The sequence below is a fragment of the Benincasa hispida genome, chromosome 1, assembly GCF_009727055.1.
Source record: "Benincasa hispida cultivar B227 chromosome 1, ASM972705v1, whole genome shotgun sequence".
Taxonomy (NCBI): Eukaryota; Viridiplantae; Streptophyta; class Magnoliopsida; order Cucurbitales; family Cucurbitaceae; genus Benincasa; species Benincasa hispida.
In genome coordinates, this window is record NC_052349.1 from 39,546,919 (window position 1) to 39,567,742 (window position 20,824).

Sequence of the window (20,824 nt, forward strand, 5' to 3'; positions counted from 1 at the left end):
TCTCAAATGGAGAATTCTGGAAGCAAAACTTGGAATGAGAGCACCAGGAATAGCAATGTCAAAATGATCCATCCAAGGTAGGGATCTATCATGAAAAACTCTATGATTCCTTTCAAACTAAATTTCAGCAAGAATTGCTTTAATCATATCTGACCAAATCAATTGAGACTTAGGCTTCAAATCTGGCCCAGCCAAAATCTGAACGGCATTGTCCTTTCTACACCATTATTTGGACCATATACATTTGTCACCCATCCATCCTTGATAATAAGCTAACTGCCCAATCTTCCAAACGCTTCTACCTCCTGCATTCAAGATCAATAGAACTGCAAATAGGTTTTACTGTACTTCGATCCCTTCTTTAATTTGTTTTTCTTAGATCAACGCCACCTACTTCTATTTTGTTTTGAAAGGAAACAAGACTTTTCATTGAATAAATAAGGCTAATACTCAAAATACAAGGAAACAAAATAAAAGAAGAACTTGTCAAGTATACTTGGAGCAATACATAGAAAAATACAAAGATAATTAAAATGGAGAAATATATACATTCCTGGTCGAGCTCAAGTCTTAGAATGTTCTCCAAATTGATTGGAAAGAGAATTCCAAAAGAAGAAGCTTCTACTCCGATAACTTCAAAGTGTTCAAGCTAAGACCGATGCTTGAACAATTCATTTGATCCCTTAGATGCTAAATGTCAATTTGCATCCAAAGAATCTTCTTTGAATAAAACCTCCGGGAAAACTCCCGCCCCAAATGACTAGTAAAACCAAAATACTAATTCAAATCCATGAATACCGAGGCCTTCACAATTTACCAAAGTATTGAACTTGCTATTACTATTATCAATGTAAAGCCTTTCCCTCGAAACAAGTTGGAAGCATTTCTGTCGAACCAAATAAAACTAAAACCTGATTCTGAATTTGAAGGAACTTTTCAAGGCAACATGCTTGGAAATGATTCATAGCCCTCGAGATACACAAGAAAACCAAAAACTTCATTTCACTGAAGGAGTTAATTGAGGAGAGACTATACTTATATGAAGTCCACAAGCTTTTAGCCAAATTATTTCCTCTCTAAAATCGCAAGGACCATACACATTTGATAATTCTTTGATGAGAAACATTCAATCATAATTTCATTGATATTGTGAAATTACAAAAGGGCAACAAACCAAAGGGATTACGTGTTGCTATTCATATATGCAATAAGTGCCGTAAGATTGAAAAACTGGGTAAATTTACACCAAGACAGAGAAGTGTACAATAGATGGTCAAAGAATTTTGTAATTTCAGTTTCTCTGTCCTCAGCATTCATATAAGCCATAAAAAACCTTTGATGATGAATTCCCATAAGATCGCCTTATCCTTCTTGAAAGAATGACCAATAAGAAGCATATCCAACAAAGTTAAAGGGTCATTAGAGAAGGCCACATGGTAGTTGAAAGTCTTTAACAGCCCCCATCCTTTTGATCTTTAATAACTCTCTCCCATTTTATGAAGTGATTCAACCTGCCCCCTTTATGCCCTTCCCAGAAAAATTTTCTCATGGATCTTTCTAAAGTTGAAATTACCTTTTCTGGCATTAAAAAGGTGGACATATAGTAAGTGGGAAGATTAGACAGCATTGATTTACATAGTGTGATTCTGCTTCCTCGGGAAAGGTAGTACCTTTTCCATTTGTCTAATTTTCCACTTTTCCATTTGTCTAATTTTCCTTGGATTTTATTGATGATAGGCTGCCAAAATGATGTCTTCTTGGGATATCCTCCTAAAGGTAAACCGAGATACATCATTAGTAATTTCTCCACTTTACAATTCAACATGAAAGCAACCGAACACACCTTGTTTTCATCTATATTAATCCTGCATAAGGCTGATTGTTTCCCAATTAACCCTTTGGCCGGAGCACCATTGAAAAAGTTCAATTGTTCTTCGAAGATTCTCTATATCTCATCATCATATTTGCAAAAGATTAGCGTGTCATCGGCAAATAAGAGGGACATGGACTTTTTCTTTTCCCACTGTGAATCGTTTGTATTTCCCTTTCTTGTGAAGTCTTAAAATGAGATTGCTCAAGACTTCACTTTCAAGGAGAAAAATGAAAGGTGAAAGGGGTCACCTTGCCTTATTCCCTTAGAAGCAAAGATTCTTCCTCTTGGTCACCCATTGATGAAGATAGAAAATTTTGGGTTTTTGATACAATCCATTATCTATGAAATCCATCGAGGATCAAAATTTTTTCCTTTTTAAACCTTCTCCAAGAAAACCCAATCAACTCTGTCAAAGGCCTTTCACAAGTCTAATTTGAGGATCCATTTTAGATCTGTATTCCTCCACAACTTCATTAGCAACAAGGATGGGATCTAGAATTTGGTGGCCTTCAATGAATGCACTTTGAGTGGGAGCAATTCAGCATGGCATGATTCTTTTCGATCTCTCGACAAGTACTTTTGCAATTACCTTGTACACTAAAGTTGTGAGACTAATGGGCCTAAATGCTTTTACCATGATAGCATATTCTTTCTTCTTAATCAAACAGATAAAATTTTCCTTTACACAGGAATTCAGCCTCCCATTTTCATAAATTCATCAAAAGATTGGTGAAATTTTCCTTAAACTGCTCCCAAAATTTGATGAAGAATTCTACTGTAAATCCATCTGGGCCCGATGCTTTATTTTTCCCCATCACCTTCAATGCTTTTGGGATTTCTCCCAAAGTGAATCATGAAACCAGCCATTTGTTTTGAGCTTTCGAGACTACTTGCCATTCTAGATTGATTGGGATAGAGCCAGCAGTTGGAGTTTTCTTGTAAAGGGACTTGTAAAAGTTTATGATTAGATCTTCAATTTCACGGAAGGAGTTTGTAGGGATACCTTGATTATTTGTTAATTCTGATATCAAATTTCTTCTCTTTTTTGCTGCAAAGAAGCGATGAAAGAACCTCGAGTTCTCATTTCTCAATTTAAGCCGATTAAGTTTACTCTTTTGAATTAAATTTCTTTCCTCTGTTCGGTATAAAGACAACAAATCAGCCTTTAAAGAAGCTCTCGTATCCAGTTCTAGCATGGATAAGTCAGGAGATTCTGCCCTATTCTCTTCTTTGCCAATTTCTTCTAATAGCTTCTCTTCCTGTCTTCTTTGTTTTCCTTCATAATCCGCATGCCAATCTTTTAGAATCCTTTTTAGACGTCGCAGTTTTGAAGATATGATAAAACCTGACCAGCCTTGGTGATTACCGGAGTTTAAAGATCTTTCTATAATCTGGCAACAATGCTTGTTTAGCAGGCAACTGTTGCAGAAACGAAAAGGAGATGGGCCCAACTCAAAAGAACTAGCTTCTAACAAAAGGGGAAAATGGTCAGAGGAGATCCAGACTTGCCTTACCACTCTTGTGTCTTCAAATGCCTCATCCCATTCACTAGATACAAGGAATCTGTCAAGCAATGATCGTGAAACCACCCTTCCTTCTCTTGACCAAGTAAATTTTCCATTGGATAATGGTATTTCCAATAAATTAGCTTCCGCAATGAACTTATTAAACTTCCCCATCCCTCTTGTCATCCCTCCCACTGGGAAACGTTCTTGAATTTTTCTGGTTATATTAAAAATCACCACCCAAGCACCAAGCTTCTAAGCAATAAACTGAAAGGGGGGAAAGCTCGAGCCAAATAAATCTTCTTTCTTTGTAATCTATGGGACCATATACATTTGTCACCCAAGACACCTTCCTGCAAATAGTTATACATTTGAAAGATAATGAGTAACCACCTTTTAGAACTTCTGTAACTGATATTTTTCTTTCATTCCGCATAGTTATCATTCCTCCTGATTTACCATAGGCTTCAACGCATACCCAGCCAACATCTTTCGAACTCCATAGTGCTTTGATAAGATGAATATCAAAAGAATCTCTCTTAGTTTCTTGTATTAACACTAAGTCCGGATTTTTATTCTTGAGAAAACGTTTTAAGGGCCAATTTTTTTGATTGATCTCCAAGCCCTCTAGTATTCCATGTAATATTCTTCATTGTGGGCAAACTTCTTGACTTACGCACTGCCTTCTACCTTCAAGCCAGAGCAATCTTGCAAGCTTCAACTATAGATCTCAAGTGCTGGGAAATTTCCTTTTTTTGATTGGGAGAGAAGTACAATGCTTCTAACTTTCCACATACTGTGCTGTCATCAGGCTGAAATAAAATGCTGAGAAATCTGTATTGGATGATTCAACTTCTTCTAGCTCAACTTGGTGCTCCTCTTTTTCATAATAATCTAATTCTTCACTACTTGCACTAACAATTTATTCACCATCTGATTCTTGTGACTTAGAACTTGAGATGATTGGAGAAGAGCATGGGGTACCTCGCAAAAAATGAATGTTTGAGCCTGGGATTTTGAACACTGATTGCTGGTCATTTAAAGATGAAGGAGGGGACTTTACTGACCTGTTGGTTGAATAATCTGGAAATTAGACTCGAACAACACTCTTCAAGCAAGTCAGAGTTCACGAAGGCTGACCATGAATTGAGGAAAGAAGTTCTTCCTTTCACATAATGCTTTGGGAATGGCCTAAACAAATGAGGACGTTTCTTTAGAATTCCCGCAATAGACTTCTTAGCTGGGAAGCTTTTGTCTGATTTGTTGCTCGAGGAAGAATGTTGGAGATTATGCACTGTATTTTTATGAGTAAGGAGGTTTGGCCATTTGGATTGTGAGATTTGAATAGAAAAATTGAGTGTTGCTTCGAAAAACTCAACAGTTTCACCATTGGAATACCAGAAACCAGGAGTAGCTGAATCAATTGGAATTGTGGGACCTACAAATCATTGGTCTTTATTCTGAGGAATAGCAGGGGACTTCAACCAACTGTCATTCTTAATGCCATTGCAATGGGAAACAGTTGTGGGTGAATTGCTGGGCCCATTGAAGAGACAGCTGTCAGTTTTCTCTCTCACCTTTGAATCCGACCCTTCAGCTTCTTTTTGCACGCCTAAATCAGTCTTTTCAGCTTCTTTAATTGCGATTAACTTAGACACATTCACATCTGCAAAACGCTTGTTTTTGGCTTTGTCACCTTTTGAAATATCTACATCGTTCTCTGGATTTTCCCATGAACATTGCCGGCTTCCGATGAAGGTTTCAAGGATTGGATGGACTGGTTTTTAATAGCTTTGAAAGGATTTCTTGAAAAATTCGGCTTGTTCTGGTTAAGGAGGTCCCATTCGGTATTTGGAAAGTTAAAATCAACCTCAATCTTTTGCAGCCTGCTTCAAACAAACTAGATCAATAGGATTAGAAAAATCTTTAGTGAATAAATCTTTGTTAACAATGCTAGGAGCTTCAAATGATTCAATGTCACCAAAATTCAAATAGATGTTGCCCGTGATTCCATTCTTTTTAACTTGGATTTTTGCTTCGGAACAATTCAGAACAGTACTTACAAGCTGGCTTACGAAACATACCTCTCTTGGCAAGGGCATTAACAGCAATTCCATACATGGGGGTTGTAAAGTTCTGGTCCATCACAATCGTTTCTTGTGTTTCATCTGCACTAGTTCTTTCCTTTTTGAGCTTTGCCTGAATTTCTTTTCCCCTGTTTCACAAAAACCACACTAGTTCTTTTTCTTTTTTTGGTTATTGAGTTAATATATTTGATGGATCAAGTAGAATGTGTCTGTACCACCTTTCTTTCTAATATATCTGTTTCTTGTATGATTAGGTCTTCTTCACGTCTCCTAGTGGGTCATAACTTAGTAAACTAAGCATAGCCAATTTCTTCAACATGGTATACTATTTTGAAAAACTCTATGATTTTTGTCGGTGACCTTTGTGGCCATAATCTTTTTCCCCTTGAAATAGGTCGACACTGTATGTTTTTGACTTTAACTTAGGTAGGTCCATTGCTAAGCTATCCCTATGATACTCTGCCCATTTCTACTCTTAGAATACTTTATCTATTAACTGAGGATGAGAGTAATCACCGGTGGCCAGAGCAATTTTGCAGCGATGGACAATATGTTAGTGGAAAATAGAAATAACCGTGTGAAGCTTTTTTCCTGTTTGAATGATTAAGTAATATATATACGTTCCAGGTTGCTGAGGTAGTCCTACAGGAGGGTCAAAGCTTTGATTTCTCTGTTATCACGCAACTGGTGACCATGCTGTCAGCTAGACCTTCAAATGAGATCAAAGGCGTGATGTGCCTTGTATGTTGGTCAACCTTACCCTTCTCATAGCTTAGTTTATCTAGACCTTAATGGGAAGCTTTATGTCTTCAATAAACCAGAAGGTCAACATACTGTCATTTATCTAACCCTTGTATTGTTTAAAAATGCCACTCCAGGTTTACAGATCCTTGGCAGAAGTTGTTGGATCTTACTTTAGGTCAATATCTGCCTTTCACACCGATGCCAGACCCTTACTGTAAGAACTCTTCTTTATGTTTTTTTTTTTAAAATTTTTTTTATTTTTCTCAATTTGTAGGGTTCATTTCTTGTTGATTGTCCATGTTATTGCATGTGCTCAACTTTTAAATTTATAATCACTTTCTCAAGAGTTAAGGGTCAAGTGGTTCTTGTTAAAATCAATCAACTCAAAATTTTAACCAAGAAATAACAAAGATTGACATGAATACTAATCACCCTAAGCTCCTTAACTCCCTCTATTTATAACCTGTTTTTTTCTTAGGAAGTTATATTTATAACTAATTATCATCTCACCTCTAATATTCTTCTAATATTCTACTTCGCACTAAGCTCCTCAACTCCCTTGATTTTTTTATTTGAAATGGAGATAAAACTTTTCATTGAAGAAATAAAAAGAGGCTAATGCTCGGAGTACAATAAAATGAAATAAGCAAGATAAATCAAATACAACCAAAAGAAAACCCAAAGCTGGAATTGTTCAGAAAATTAACACAAATGCAAAACCAGATACAACCCAAGATTGAACAATTGGCTCTTAGAATGAAAATTCCAAACTTGTTGAAGGATGGATTTAAAGATGTCTTCGAGGAATTCTATCACAACGGTAAGCTCAACTCATGTATCAAGGAGAATTTTATTTGCTTAATTCAAAAGAAGGAGGAAGCAGTCTTGATTAAAGATTTTCGACCTATAAGCCTATCTACTATTGTTTATAAGATAATAGCTAAGGTGCTTGCCAAGACTAATAAATTCAACACAAAGTTCCTTCATAGAAGGAAGGCAAATTCTTGACCTGATTCTTATAGCAAATGAGGCTGTAGAGGAGTATAGAGTCAAAAAGAAACAAGGATAGATACTAAAACTTGATTTGGAAAAAGCCTTTGATAGAGTTGATTGGGAGTTCCTTGAAAAAATTCTCCATGAAAAAGACTTCCATCCAAAATGGATCTCATGGATTATGAGCTGTATATCCAATCCTAAATTCTCCATATTCATCAATTGAAGGCCTAGAGGAAGAATTATGGCCACAAGAGGAATTAGACAAGGAGTCCCACTCTCTCCTTTTCTTTTTCTTTTAGTCAGTGAAGTTCTTTCAGCCTTGGTTAACAGAATTCATGAAAAAGGCTTGTTTGAAGGTTTTGTGGTAGGAAAGGATAATATCCATATATCAATTCTCCAATTTGCAGATGACACCCTCTTATTTTGTAGAAATGATGATGGAATGTTAGAGATTCTCTGAAAAACTCTTGCATTATTTGAATGGTGCTCCGATTAGAAAATAAATTGGGAAAAATCAGCCATTTGTGGAATCAATATTGAAGACTCCAAGCAAGAAGCCGTGGCCTCAAGGTTAGGTTGTAAATCTTTGCAGCTGCCTTATTTGTATCTAGGTCTTCCATCGGGCAGATATCCAAAAAGAGTAGACTTTTGACAGCCGCTGATTGATAAACTTCAGAGAGTAAACTTGACAAATGGAGAAGATATAACCTCTCAAGAGGTGGTTGGGCAACTTTATGCAATTCAGTTCTTTCATATTTACCAACCTATTATATGTCTTCCTTCATGCCAGAAAAGGTTATTTCCTCTATAGAAAGAATTATGAGAAATTTATTTTGGGAAGGTCATAAAGGAGGGAAGCTAAATCATTTGGTAAAATGGGAGGTTGTCTCAAAAAAAATAGAGGATGGTGGTCTGGCTCTAGGAGGCTTAAAAAGAAGAAATTTGGCACTTCTAGCCAAATGGGGGTGGCGATTTATCCAAGAGAAATCCTCTCTGTGGACACAAGTTATAAAGAGTATCCATGGCAGAAATTTTGGTGAATGGCACACTTCTGGAAAGACAATTTGCAGTCTTCATAGCCCTTGGATCAACATCTCAAAAATTTGGTTGAAAGTAAAAGCTTTGGCTGTCTTCAAACTGGGAAATGGAAGCAGAATAGCTTTCTGGCATGACACTTGGACTGGTAACACTCCCCTCAAATTTAGTTTTCCCTCTTTATTCAGATTTGCTTCCAACCAAAATGGATCTATTTTGGATCATTGGGATTCTCAAAACCTTTCATGGTCTCTACCCTTTAGAAGGCTCTTAAAAGAAGAAGAAATACCAGATTTTCAGAATTTTCTCTTCTTGATTTCCAACATAAAGCCTTCAAACAGACCTGACTCTCGAACTTGGTCTTTAGAAGCAAGTGGTTCATTCATGGTAAAATCTTTGTCTAACCATCTTGCTTTGGCCTCACCTCTTGACATTCACCTAATAAAAGCCCTATGGAAGACCAATAGCCCTCGAAGAGTGAATATTACGGTTTGGGTCATGCTTTTTGGAGCCCTAAACAGCACCTCAGTTTTACAACACAAGCTGTCCTCCCATTTTCTTTCTCCTAATCAGTGTGTTTTATGTAAATCAGCAGGAGAAGAGTTACAACACTTGTTCTTTGACTGCTCTTTCGCCAGAAATTGTTGGTTAGTCCTCTTTAAAACCTTCAACATCAGCTGGGCTTTCGACAATATTTTTAGAAATAATGTACAGCAGCTGCTCACGGGTCCTATCCTCAAAAAAGCCCCAAATCTGATTTGGTGCAATGCAGTAAAAGCACTATTAGTTGAAATTTGGTTCGAAAGAAATCAAAGAATCTTTTAAGATAGAGATCACACTTGGTTCTCCCGATACGAGGCTGCTAAACTTAATGCTTCTCAATGGTGTTCTCTTTCTAAGCATTTTGCAGCGTACTCCCTTCAAGACTTATGTTTAAACTGGTAAGCATTCATCCTCCCGGATTGATTATGTTTTAAAGAGAAGGGCCACTACTCTCCAACCTTGAAGACTTAAGTAGTTTAGACTTATTTTCTTGTTTTTCCTTTTGTTCTGTATTATGTTTCTCAAAAGAGGACGGTTTTTCTTTGTATTCAATCCTCTTGTAAGTTCTCTCTTTTCCGTTTTGTTTGAGTTATATGGATGTGATGAGGACCTTAAGAGGATGTCAACCTAGTTGAGATGCCCGGGTGCGTCTCCTGATTCCGTGTCTTGTATCGTTCCCTTTAAGTACACATCTCTTGTACTTTCTTTTTATGCATTAATAAAAAGTATGGTTTCCTTTTTTAAAAAAAGGAATGAAATTTCCAAACATCATTGAGACTGAAGCTTGACTTGAATAATTGGAGAACCAATGAACCATAACAACTTAGAACCAGACGAAACCAAATAGAAAAAGGCACCAAAAACTTGGAGAGGGGATCTTAGTTGAATGTTGGCTCTGAAGATGGAAATGATGATACTTTCCCCAAATGATTGACGCTGATTATCCTTTGCTGGTGTTTGCAGCACTTTTTTATCTGATCCATCTTCCAGCACATTCACAAAAGGAAAAATCCAGCCAACTATGACAACTTGAAGACAAAGCCACCCTGAAATTTTAGGCCTACAATAACCTGCTTCTAAAATCAGTAAACCATGACTTCATAGCTTCTTTAGAATTCTGATGAAGGGCCAAAGAAACATCAAGCTTCTAATAATAGAGGGCAGAGGGCTGGAATAAATCTGGAAAGCCTTGAAACTCTCCACTAGACCAAGTATAATTGTCATCGTATAAAGACTTCAACAACCACTAGTTTTATTTCATCCCAAAAGACCTACGCACCTTCTGATTTTTTTTTCCACAAAAGATTCCACAAAAGGCTAGCTGAAAACTCAAAAGTTCCATCATGTTCAAGTAAAAAGAATGACGAAATCCTCCCTTTTAGACTTCTGAATAATAATTGAACAGGAATCATGATTTAATAAGCTTCTTTATACACCTCTTTTTTGAAAAGTCACCAAAATTGCTGGAAACCCTTGAAATAATTTCATGTTGCTGATCAGAAAAAAGAACTCTCACTTCACCTGATGAAGAACTTGAGGATATTTAACCCAATTGGATTCCAAAAATTTCCACAATTGATTTGAGGCTGGAAGGTATTTGAGGAGGCAAAGGAGTAAAACTTACTTGATTAGGCTGAATGGTGGATCTTTCTATAGAATTTTGGAACAAACTTTTCATAACTTCTCCATACTGACCATTTTTTTAATTTTTTTTTTTTTAAAATTTCTAAGGATACAATGTTTATAACCAATTATCATTACACCCTTACTAATATTCTACTGATATTCTCAATAAATCCCTATTGGTACTTTACATACTCCTTCCATGAGTGCTTCCTTGTTGACGCATGACTCCATGGCTAGCAAATATTGTGTTTGGGCCTTGAGAAATGTTGTTGGGCATGGGATCATATCAAACCAGTTCATCTTTAGAAATGTGATGGAGTTGGGCTGCAGTTTACATGATTGTAGTCTATAATCTGGAATCTATCGATGCAATGTTCTTTCCTACTGTATTCATCTTCTTAAATGTATTCATATTTATTTCTCAATTATAGTTCTTCCCCTTTTATATTGATCTTCTATTTTCAGATTATTTCTTGCTACTGGGATCACAGAATCTGTCTCTTCACATGCTTGTGCCTTCGCCCTCCGTAAAATTTGTGAAGATGCAACTGCCGTAATATTTGAACTGCCAAATTTGGAAATTTTGATTTGGATCGGAGAGGTAATATTCTCTGTGATTATTGTGACTAGTCAGCTAAATTTGAAGGAAAATGAATATTGTGAAATTTTTAGAGACTGATGTTATAGATGAAACTAAGAGCTAAATCCAGCACACAATAATGTTTGATGTTGTAATAAATGTTTCTCATTAAATGTAATATGTAAATTTAGAAACGCTATTGGCCTTTAGACGAAATGAAAATAATATAAATTTATGTAAATTTGTTGTTTTGTCTTGTTTGCTTTGACTAGATTCATGTTATTACTTGTCATGTTTGTGTAATGATCTCTTGGACCAAGTCTAACTAGCCTTTGGTTTCCTAGAGTCTGGAGAAGTTGCATTTACCTTTGGAGGACGAGGAAGAAGTAGTGAGTGCTGTAAGTTTGATTCTTGGTTCGGTTCCTAATAAAGAACTGAAGAGTAACTTGTTGGCTAGATTGCTTTCATCAAGCTATGAAGCAATTGAGAAACTAGTAAGTTTCTACATATAACTAGTTTGATGTTATTTTTTTTCTCATTTCTTGCTTTATTGGTGTGTTTGGAGGTTTCTTTCAGCACAAATGAATGTTTCACTTAACAATAGACATCTTGCAACTAATGAATAATAGAGAAATTGGAATTCAAAAGGGAAATTTGAAAATCTAGTTTGGCAAATAGTCTACTCGGGCTTAAGATTGGAAAATGACCACATCGCCGCCTGTCCACCTTCGTATGCCTCCGTCCATTTTTCCGGCCGTCCTCTGCTGACCGTCTGGCCACCAGCCTCCGTCCGTCGGTCCTCCTGGCCGACAGACCTTTCGGCTTCTCTTTCTTGAAACTCTAGCTGTTCATCTTCGACCACTTTGCTTTTCATATATCTTCTTCATCATCTCTTTTTTCCCTTGATTCTTTCCCCAACCTTACCCAACCAGTCGTTGCCTTCTCCATTCTTCCCACCACCAGTCTTCGTCGTTGGTTCCGTCTGTCGATCTCCTTCTCTGTCTTTCCTCCACTCTTTTGCCTTTTCTTTCTCCTCTCTTCGCTTTCCGCTCTCCTGTCCCTATCTCTGTCCTTCCTCAAATCTCTAGTTCCAACCACCCTATTACCTTCATCTCTTCATCCTAGCCCAGGTCGCTAGTTCCAGCTAGTAGCTTTGATTTCCCTTCATTCATGGAAGTGAAAAGTTGCAATGTGAATTGGATCCCTTATTGCATATGGAATGAAGCTGGTTTGTTTCTAGTAGAAGATGTGGAGGCAAGTAAGTTCCTAATTATTTCTAAGTCTCGGCTAAGTTGGTTTGTGGAGAATATTATTGAACTACTTTAGGGCTTTGTTTCTCGTTTCTTTGAGAAAAATGGACGTGATGACTATGGAGCAACAAGTTTGTCTAAGTTCTACGATTCCTCGGGTTGGATTATGCGATGTGTTGTTTAGCCATTAAGTAGGGGTAGGTTTTTCATTCATGTTCCGTCGGGCTGGTTGGCATTCTTTTGTTGATATGCTATTTGATTTTCAGCGCCTATACGATACATCTTTAAAGTCGTCTTTTCGAAGTTTGGAGTCGAGTCTTCCTGAAATACCGATCATGAGAAATAGTCATGGGGCAGACGTGTTGACAAGAATTGTTTTTCAGAGCCTTGCCACTACAATGAAGAAACAGAGTATGGTTCCTGTTAGCTGTTCACGACCCCTTTATTTGTCACCCAAAAAACAGAGCAAGAATCAATATTGGGTTCAAAAGAGTCTTGATGTTTTTAAAGAAGATTATACTAAATTATGGATAGTTACGAGACTAAGTTCAACGACTGGGTTGAGATTTTTGAAACTTTAAAATTGTACTTCCAATTAGATGTCATTGTTAATCCACTGTTTGTGGAAAATGCTTTGATTAAATTAGATCAAGTAGACTTGGAGGAATTAATTGAGAGCCCAAGCAAATAGCAAGAAATTGGCTCGTTCCACCTGAAATTTGAAAAATGGAATAAGCTCATGCACAGTTAGCCGTTGTATACAAGAGGTTATGGAAGTTGGATTACGATAAGAAACCTTCCTTTAGATCATTGGAGTAAACAAACGTTCGAAGCCCTTGGAGCTTATTTTGGTGGATTGGAAAGTATTGCTTTAGAAACATTGAATTTTCTTAACGTCTTGAAAGCTAGAATTCAAGTTAAGAAAAATCTTCGTGGTTTTATCCCTTCGACTGTAAAGATTACAGATGAAACATGTGGAAAGATTTATTTGAATTTCGGTGATATTGTATCAATCGATCTGCCAAGTAAGATCAAAGGTGCTTTATTTGTTAAAGATTTGATTAATCCAATTGATATTGTTCGCTTGTCTCAAGTTATGAAAGATGAAGAAGTGGATTTCATTCTCTAAACTCTGAATTCAATTTTCTTTTACCTGCTCGAATACTTCCAAACTTTTCAAGATGTCCTTTAGTTTGCAAATTAAAGAATGGGTACTTGTCAAATACCTTGGCTTCTTGTTAGAAACTTTCCCAGGTCAACGATTCCGGTTCCTCTCCACACAGGAAGGAGTTTTCAAACAAGAAGGAGATGAACTTAGTAAAGGATAAGGTGGAGTTAGATTCTCTATGGAGAGAAAAAGTGGACGGCCGTGAGTTTTCAAAGAAATCCAAGAAGCATTCTCACCTGTGGAAGCCTTTACCTATTTTATTTGAAAAAAGACATCCTTTTCCAACTTGTGGACAACATTAGCCAACTCAGATTTGCTCGAGGAATGTTGTGTCAAGGTTCAAATCCCTGGTATTTTCCTCGACAGGTCAGCTAAATCTACACCCAAGTTTAGTTCCTTTACTTACTCAGATTTTAAGATCCCTGGCTCAAACATACACTTTGTGAGAGGTTTCCCTAGCTTGCCACCTAGTATCTCTCAATCCAGCAAGCATGACTCAAATGGAGATTCAATTGCAACTGCCAGTGTTGAAGATTTAGAAAGATAAAAATAGAGGAGATTCTAGATGAGGAAGAAATTTTTGATGTCTCTGGCACACTACCTTTTTCAGACAGAGGAAGAATAGTTGATTGACAAGGCTAAAGACCCATTTTTTCATTCCTATTGATGAGAAGGAAATTCCTTAACATCTTGATTTCTTTAGTTGAAGATTGTGGTATTAAGTTTTGTTGAGCACTAGTTTTAAAATTCTGTGGTAACAAAGTTTGGTTCTTTGATTCGTCCTTGTTGAAGACTCTTTTGTGGAACACATGAGGGCTTGGTGACATTTTTATTGCTTGGCGCTTTATTGAGTATGATGGAGTTGCTTCCGAGCTTGTTCATTCTCCAAATAAAAGCATTGCTATTTGAATTTTGGTTTGAAAGAATCAAAGAGTTTTCCTTGACAAATCAACTTTTTGGATGGTTCGGTTGATATAGCAAGACTGATCTTTTAATCCTTTTACGCCATGCCCAAGACTTCTGCTGACTTCTCGGTCCAAGACTTAATCTTATTTTGGAGGCATTTATACAGCTAGCTTACTAGCTTTTGTTCTCATATTGAATCATTATGTATTAGCTATTTACTTTGTTCCTTGTATTTTCTAGATGTATTTATTTTTAGATCCTTGTTGCTCTCGGGATTTTTTGTTTTGCTTTTGGATGGGTTCATTTAGTACTCATATCTAAGTTTTCTTAGATATGATGTGGGCGCTATGGGTGTCAACACAGTTGAGATGCCTGGGTGCGCCTCCTAATCCTTTGGTCTTTTGGTCTTTTCACTCTTTGTATTATCCTCTTGTACTTTGAGCACTAGTCTCATTTCATTGCATTAATGAAGAGGCTCGTTTCCATTTTAGAAAAAAAAAAAGACATCTTGCAACTGTCAAAAGGAACCAATGCATCCTTCACAACAAGTCACTTCCTAGTTTTGTTTGTTATAAGATTGGTCAAGTCAAAGGTTCAACATGGGGTTCTCTTTCTGAACACTTTGCTGTTTACTCCATCCAAGATATTTTTCTAATTTGGAATGTTTATATTGCTTCTTAGATTATTTAAATCTCTACTTAGTCTTGTTGTAGCCTTTATTGGCAAGTTTGAATTCCATTTTTGTTTCATTCATTATTTCAATGAAAAGTCTTAGTTTTGTTTCAAAAAAAAAACAAAAAAAACAATGCCCATTAGGAAGCATTAATTCTAACCAACTCCCAAACTTCCTCAGTCAACCTCTCTAAAGTTTCTATTATTCCTCTCCCTTCAAATGTCCCACAGATAGCATAAAACTGTACCATTCTTATCAGTTTTGGGGCACTATTTTGGAGGCTTTTGGTTGGTCTTTCCCTTTCGCCAACAACGCTTTTCATCTCCTTGCCTCTATCTTGGTCATCCTTTTCATGGTATTAAAAAGGTTCTTTCGTTTATTTAATTGCTTCAAGGTTAGCTGGATTTTCGATAATGATTTTAAGGCAAATGTGCTTCAACTCTTGATTGGTCCAAAATTGAAGAAGTCAAGATTACTTTGGGTCAATGCAGTCAAAGTTTTGTTATCAGAATTACGGTTTGAAAGGAACCAAAGAGTGTTTCATGACAAAGCATCTCTTAGCTCCTTCAAATTTGATACCGCTCATCTCAATGCCTCTTCTTGGTGCTCCATCGCAAAAGAATTAAAAAATTTCTCCATTCAAGACATCAGTCTCAATTGGAATGCCTTCATTTTTCCGCTTTCATGATTTTGTAATTGCTTAGTTTTTTTGGCCATAGGGAAAAAGGTTCTTTTGGCTTGCCCCCAGTTGTGCATTTTTCTGGACTCTTTGGGGTGCTAGGAATAGTCTTCTCTTCATGGAGGTTTCTTACACTTTTGATCATTTTATGGAACTTGTACTCCCTTACTACCTCTTTCTGGTGTAAGAATAACCATCCTTTTGCAGTTTATAGTTTTTCTTAAAGTTGTATTACTTTTTCTGGAAATTTGCAAGCTTGGAAGCTGCAATGTAGTAGTTGGTTTGTTGATGCACTGAGTGAGGTATTAGGCCAAATCCATGGCCAAACGAGGGAAGGCCATCTAGATGAGAGAAGATTCTCCAAGAACACAATGTTCAATATTAAAATGATATTCAAAAGCTTTCTATTACAACCCTAAAATAGTTATTTATAGTCTTACAAGAAAATAAGACAATTGACTAATTAATTCTAAAATACTAGGGTTTTTAATTTTTTTTAACAGCGTAAGCCTCAAGTGTAGCGAATTCTAAAATACTAATTAAACATTAATTAATCTAAATTAACAACTAACCTATATATTAACTAAAAGATAATAATTTTCCTGTAATTCTCCTCATTATTTGTTTTGTCGGTTTTCTCTAATTTCATAAGTTTCGTTTTTCTCGTTCATTCAAGATATCTTGCTCCCACTCAATTGTGGTTTGAGGCTCTCACATTTGGTCTTCAAGGATTTTTTCCTTGATTGCTCGCTGGTCTTTAGTTGGCATTGGATTTAATGTCTTTGTGATCTTTAGCTATGGGTTTCTTTTCCGGTGTTGGTATGTTAGGTTTTAAGTGTTTGCCTCTTTTAGAGTTTTCTTTTCATTGTAAATTGTGTACTTTTGTTTTTCTCCTGCTTCTCCTATTATAGTGGAATGATCTCCTACATCTGAAACTCCTATTTACTGCATTGCTTCCTCTTCTGAAAGTCATTTTCACCATTCTTGCACCTCTAACTTCAACAGGATCTTCTGCATCTTTATTAAGATCTCTTAAAGGTTATTGTATCTTTGAGCATTTGTCTTTTCATTTTTCAGCGAAAAGTTCTATTTCCTTTTTTCCAAAAACGAAGAATTAGTGAAAAAACACAGCTCTTAAATGAAGACAACCAAAAAGTCTTCTCGAAAAAGGAAATGCCTTAAAAACTTTAACTTAATGCTTCACTTCTCTGGCATAGTGATGCAACCTTGAACAAATAGAATTTTAATAAACGATGGGAATAAGAACAAAAGCTTCAATTTCATTCACAATGTTGAAAACTGAACCTATCTTGAAACCTCCATATCTTTTGATAACCTCTGGATGAGAGGATACTTCAGAATCCCAATTTTCAATCTTTAAATGATAACCTCCTTTGATTTTCCGCTTACTGTCAAAGTGAATTTCATATCCAGCTTTAGAAAACTTCAGCAGTTCCTTATCCTTAAAAAAAGGGTTGACTGTAATGGCTTCTCCAAAATATTGCTCCAAAGACGCATGATTTTCCAGCCAGGAGTTATGAGCACACAATCTAGAGATGACATAAATCTCACCAAAACCTACTGCAACGAATTCTCTTTTTGCTGACCCATACTGAAGATGGAACCTAATTTTTACAAAGAAGAGACGAGGTAGGGTGAACAATAGTCTTGTTTGAACAAAAAATTCTTCTTCACTATTTCAGCATAACTTCTACTTGTATTCCTATGACCTATTTCTAAAATCGAACCATCTCCTTTCATCAATTGCTTTGAAGGCTCCTGCAGTGTTGATTCTTTTTTTCTCTTGCAAAAATGAAATGTCTCTTATAATTTCCAAAAAGCAAGCCATCCTCTCTTGTTTGGACCAATTGGAACATGCAGCTGCTTCCTTTCTCCCGTGGGCAGCCAAACAGTGCATTAAAATATCCATCCATGTTGAGAGCGCAAGTACCAGAGGAGTCCCTAGCTTTCTTAAGAAACTTTGACCTTACCGGAAAATGCATCAAGTCTACCAAAAACTTCTCAAACCATTATGTATGCGAGAAAGAGAGATTACTTGATTAAAAGTCGCATCATTCATATAATCACATCATTCATACAATTTTTTACTTCCATGGTGAAAACCAACAAAGGAGAAAACTCCAGAGACACAATCTTAAGACAAGACACTACTAAAATTCAATGAAATCGTTTCTCTTTTCTTTAAAAAAAATTATAAAGAAAAAAAAATTGTCCCAAAATTCAGAAGATTCATGATAAAAATACTGAACACAAATTCTTGAAAAGTTAGGGAAGAAAAGAAAACACCAGAGTTACGTGGAAAACCCTAGACCAGGGAGAAAAAACCATGATAAGAGTTTTTTATTTTTAATTCAGATACACAGTACACAATACAGGAACAAGTATAAATAACCAAACAATGAGAAACCCTAGACTGATAAAAGACAAAAATGCCCTTAGGGCTAAAATATAATTTCAACACTCCCCCTCAAGTTGGGGCGTAGATGTCAATGAGACCCAACTTGCTAACATAGGTGTCAAAAGTCTGTCTGGGTAACCCTTTGGTGAGAACATCCGCAACTTATTGGCTGGACGGAACATAAGGAATGCAAATGCTACCGTTATCCAATTTTTCTTTGATGAAGTGTCGGTCAATCTCAACGTGTTTGGTTCTGTCATGTTGAACTGGATTGTGTGCAATATTAATGGCAGCCTTGTTATCGCAGTAAAGTCTCATCGGGTCATGACTTTCTTGATGTAGATCTACCAGAACCTTCTTCAACTAAATCTCTTCGCATATACCCAAGCTTATAGCCCTGTATTCGGCTTCGGCACTGCTTCTAGCCACGACGCCATGCTTCTTACTTCTCCAGGTAACTAAGTTTCCCCACACAAAGGTACAGTATCCTGAGGTAGACTTCTTATCTGTAACAGAACCGGCCCAGTCAAAATCTGTGTAGGCCTCGATACACCTTTTATCATGCTTTCTGAAAACCAAACCCTTTCTAGGAGAAGACTTCAGATACCTCAGGATCCGTGTGACTGCCTCCATGTGTCTTTCACACGGAGCTTGCATGAACTGACTGACCAAGCTAACTACATGTGATACATCAGGTCTGGTATGTGACATATATATTAGTTTCCCCACAAGCCGTTGATATCTCTCTTTGTTTACAGGAACATCATCTGCTGACTTTATTAGATTGAGGTTGGCTTCTACAGGTGTATCTACAGGTTTACACCCTGTCATTCCAGTCTCTTTCAACAAATCGAGTGTGTATTTCCTCTGAGACACTGAGATCCCTTCTACTGATCTTGCTACCTCCATTCCAAGAAAATATCTCAAGGTACCGAGATCTTTTATCTTAAACTCACTGCCATTCGTCGTTTCAACCTGTCAATTTCTACTGAGTCATCTCCTGATAGTATAATATCATCAACATAGACAATCAATACTGCTATTTTTCTTGGTGCTGACTTCTTAGTGAACAAGGTGTGATCTGAATGCCCTTGAACAAGCCCTTGAGATTTAATATAGGTGGTGAATCGATCGAACCAAGCTCTAGGGGACTGCTTCAGTCCGTACAAGGATTTTTTTTTAATTTGTCCACCTGATTGCCAAACCGGGCTTCAAAACCTGGAGGTGAGTTCATATAAACCTCTTTTTCCAGTTCACCATTCAGGAATACATTTTTCACATCCAACTAATGGAGAGACCAATCTTGATTAACAGCCATAGAAAGGAGGACACGAATAGTGTTAAGTTTTGCCACAGGTGAGAAGGTTTCTGAGTAATCCACTCCATATGTCTGAGTGAATCCTTTTGCAACCAATCTCGCCTTATATCTGTCGAGAGTTTCTTCTGACTTGTATTTGACAGTAAACACCCACTTGCACCATACGGTTTTGTGACCTCTCGGAAGACTAACTAGATTCCATGTTTTGTTAGTCTCAAGGGCCCGCATTTCCTCCATAATTGCACCTCGCCATTCAGGACATGGCCCGGAATTATCACATTATCCAGGCTGGTGGTGAACGCTCTAAATCTCGTAGACAGGTTACTATAAGATAAGAAGCTTGTCATAAAGTGTTTGGTGCACGACCTAGTACCTTTTCGAAGAGCTATCGGCAAATCCAAGGTAGCATCAACCTCAATCTCATCGGTCTTGTCAACCTGTTGATCTGTACCCAACTGTTGTTCATTTTCAGTCCCCTGAGCACCACTGGGCGCTTCATTATTGCCATCATCCCTGACTTCACTGTCATCATCTCTGACTTCGCCTAAGTCCCCTATATCACCTTCAACATACTCATTGTCATTATGACTAGGGGTACCTTGAACCTGAGCCGGTTCCGGTTCTGACTCTTGAACACCTTCCGATGGAGCAACAGGGGAAACAATTTCGGGAACTATTTCCTTTCGGAGATGCTTCCTATAGTAGGTTATCCAAGGCACTTATTTTGTAGGAAGGATAGGTTCATCTGTTTCTGTTTCAGGGATAGGTTTGGGAAACAAGTTTAAGGGAACAGAGTAGGTGGAAGTGTTAGCCTCTTCACTCGAAGTTTCCCCCTGAAGAGGACTAACAGGAAAGAAGGGCTTGTCCTCTAGAAATGTGACATCCATGGTGACAAAATACTTTTGAGAGGAAGGCTGAAAGCACTTGTAGCCTCGTTGATTGAGCGGATACCCAACAAAGACGCATTTTTGGGCCTTAGGAGCAAATTTACTTTGGTGAGGACCATGATTATGGACGAACACGGTGCACCCAAAAACTCTAAGAGGAACATCAGGGAAAAGGCGAGTGGACGAGATGGATTCTTTAAAATGTTCTAAGGGGATTTGGAATTTGAACACACGGGAGGGCATCTGATTTATGAGATGAGCTACAGTAAGAACAACATCCCCCCATAGATACGAGGGTAAGGATGCAAGTATCATGAAGGATCGGGTTACTTCAATGAGGTGGCGATTTTTCCGTTCGGCTACCCCATTCTGCTGAGGTGTATAAGCAAAGGAATTTTGGTGGACAATTCCTTTAGAGTTTAAGAACTCAGAAGGGTCTGATTAACAAATTCACGCCCATTGTCACTTCGAAGAATGGTGATTTTAGTATTGAACTGGGTTTCAACGGTAGTGTAAAATTGTTGAAAGATCGTCG

General features: G+C 37.2%; 1 protein-coding gene and 1 non-coding gene across 4 annotated transcripts in view; both read left to right on the plus strand.

The window, feature by feature from the left end:
* LOC120080791 (transportin-3) overlaps positions 1-20,824 on the plus strand; it is a 104,984-nt gene that overhangs the window by 38,915 nt on the left and 45,245 nt on the right. For all 3 annotated transcript variants that reach the window (XR_005482648.1, XM_039035423.1, XM_039035431.1), the window contains exons 14-17: positions 6,093-6,206; positions 6,344-6,423; positions 10,875-11,010; positions 11,334-11,483. Coding sequence is in view for 2 of the 3 variants with exons in the window: in XM_039035423.1 (XP_038891351.1) it covers positions 6,093-6,206; positions 6,344-6,423; positions 10,875-11,010; positions 11,334-11,483 (480 nt within the window). In the remaining variant the exon portion in view is untranslated. The remainder of the gene's footprint in view (positions 1-6,092; positions 6,207-6,343; positions 6,424-10,874; positions 11,011-11,333; positions 11,484-20,824) is intronic.
* On the plus strand, positions 9,685-9,766 carry LOC120070426. Its single transcript, XR_005479919.1, has one exon. It is a non-coding gene; the product is annotated as a small nucleolar RNA Z103 (small nucleolar RNA).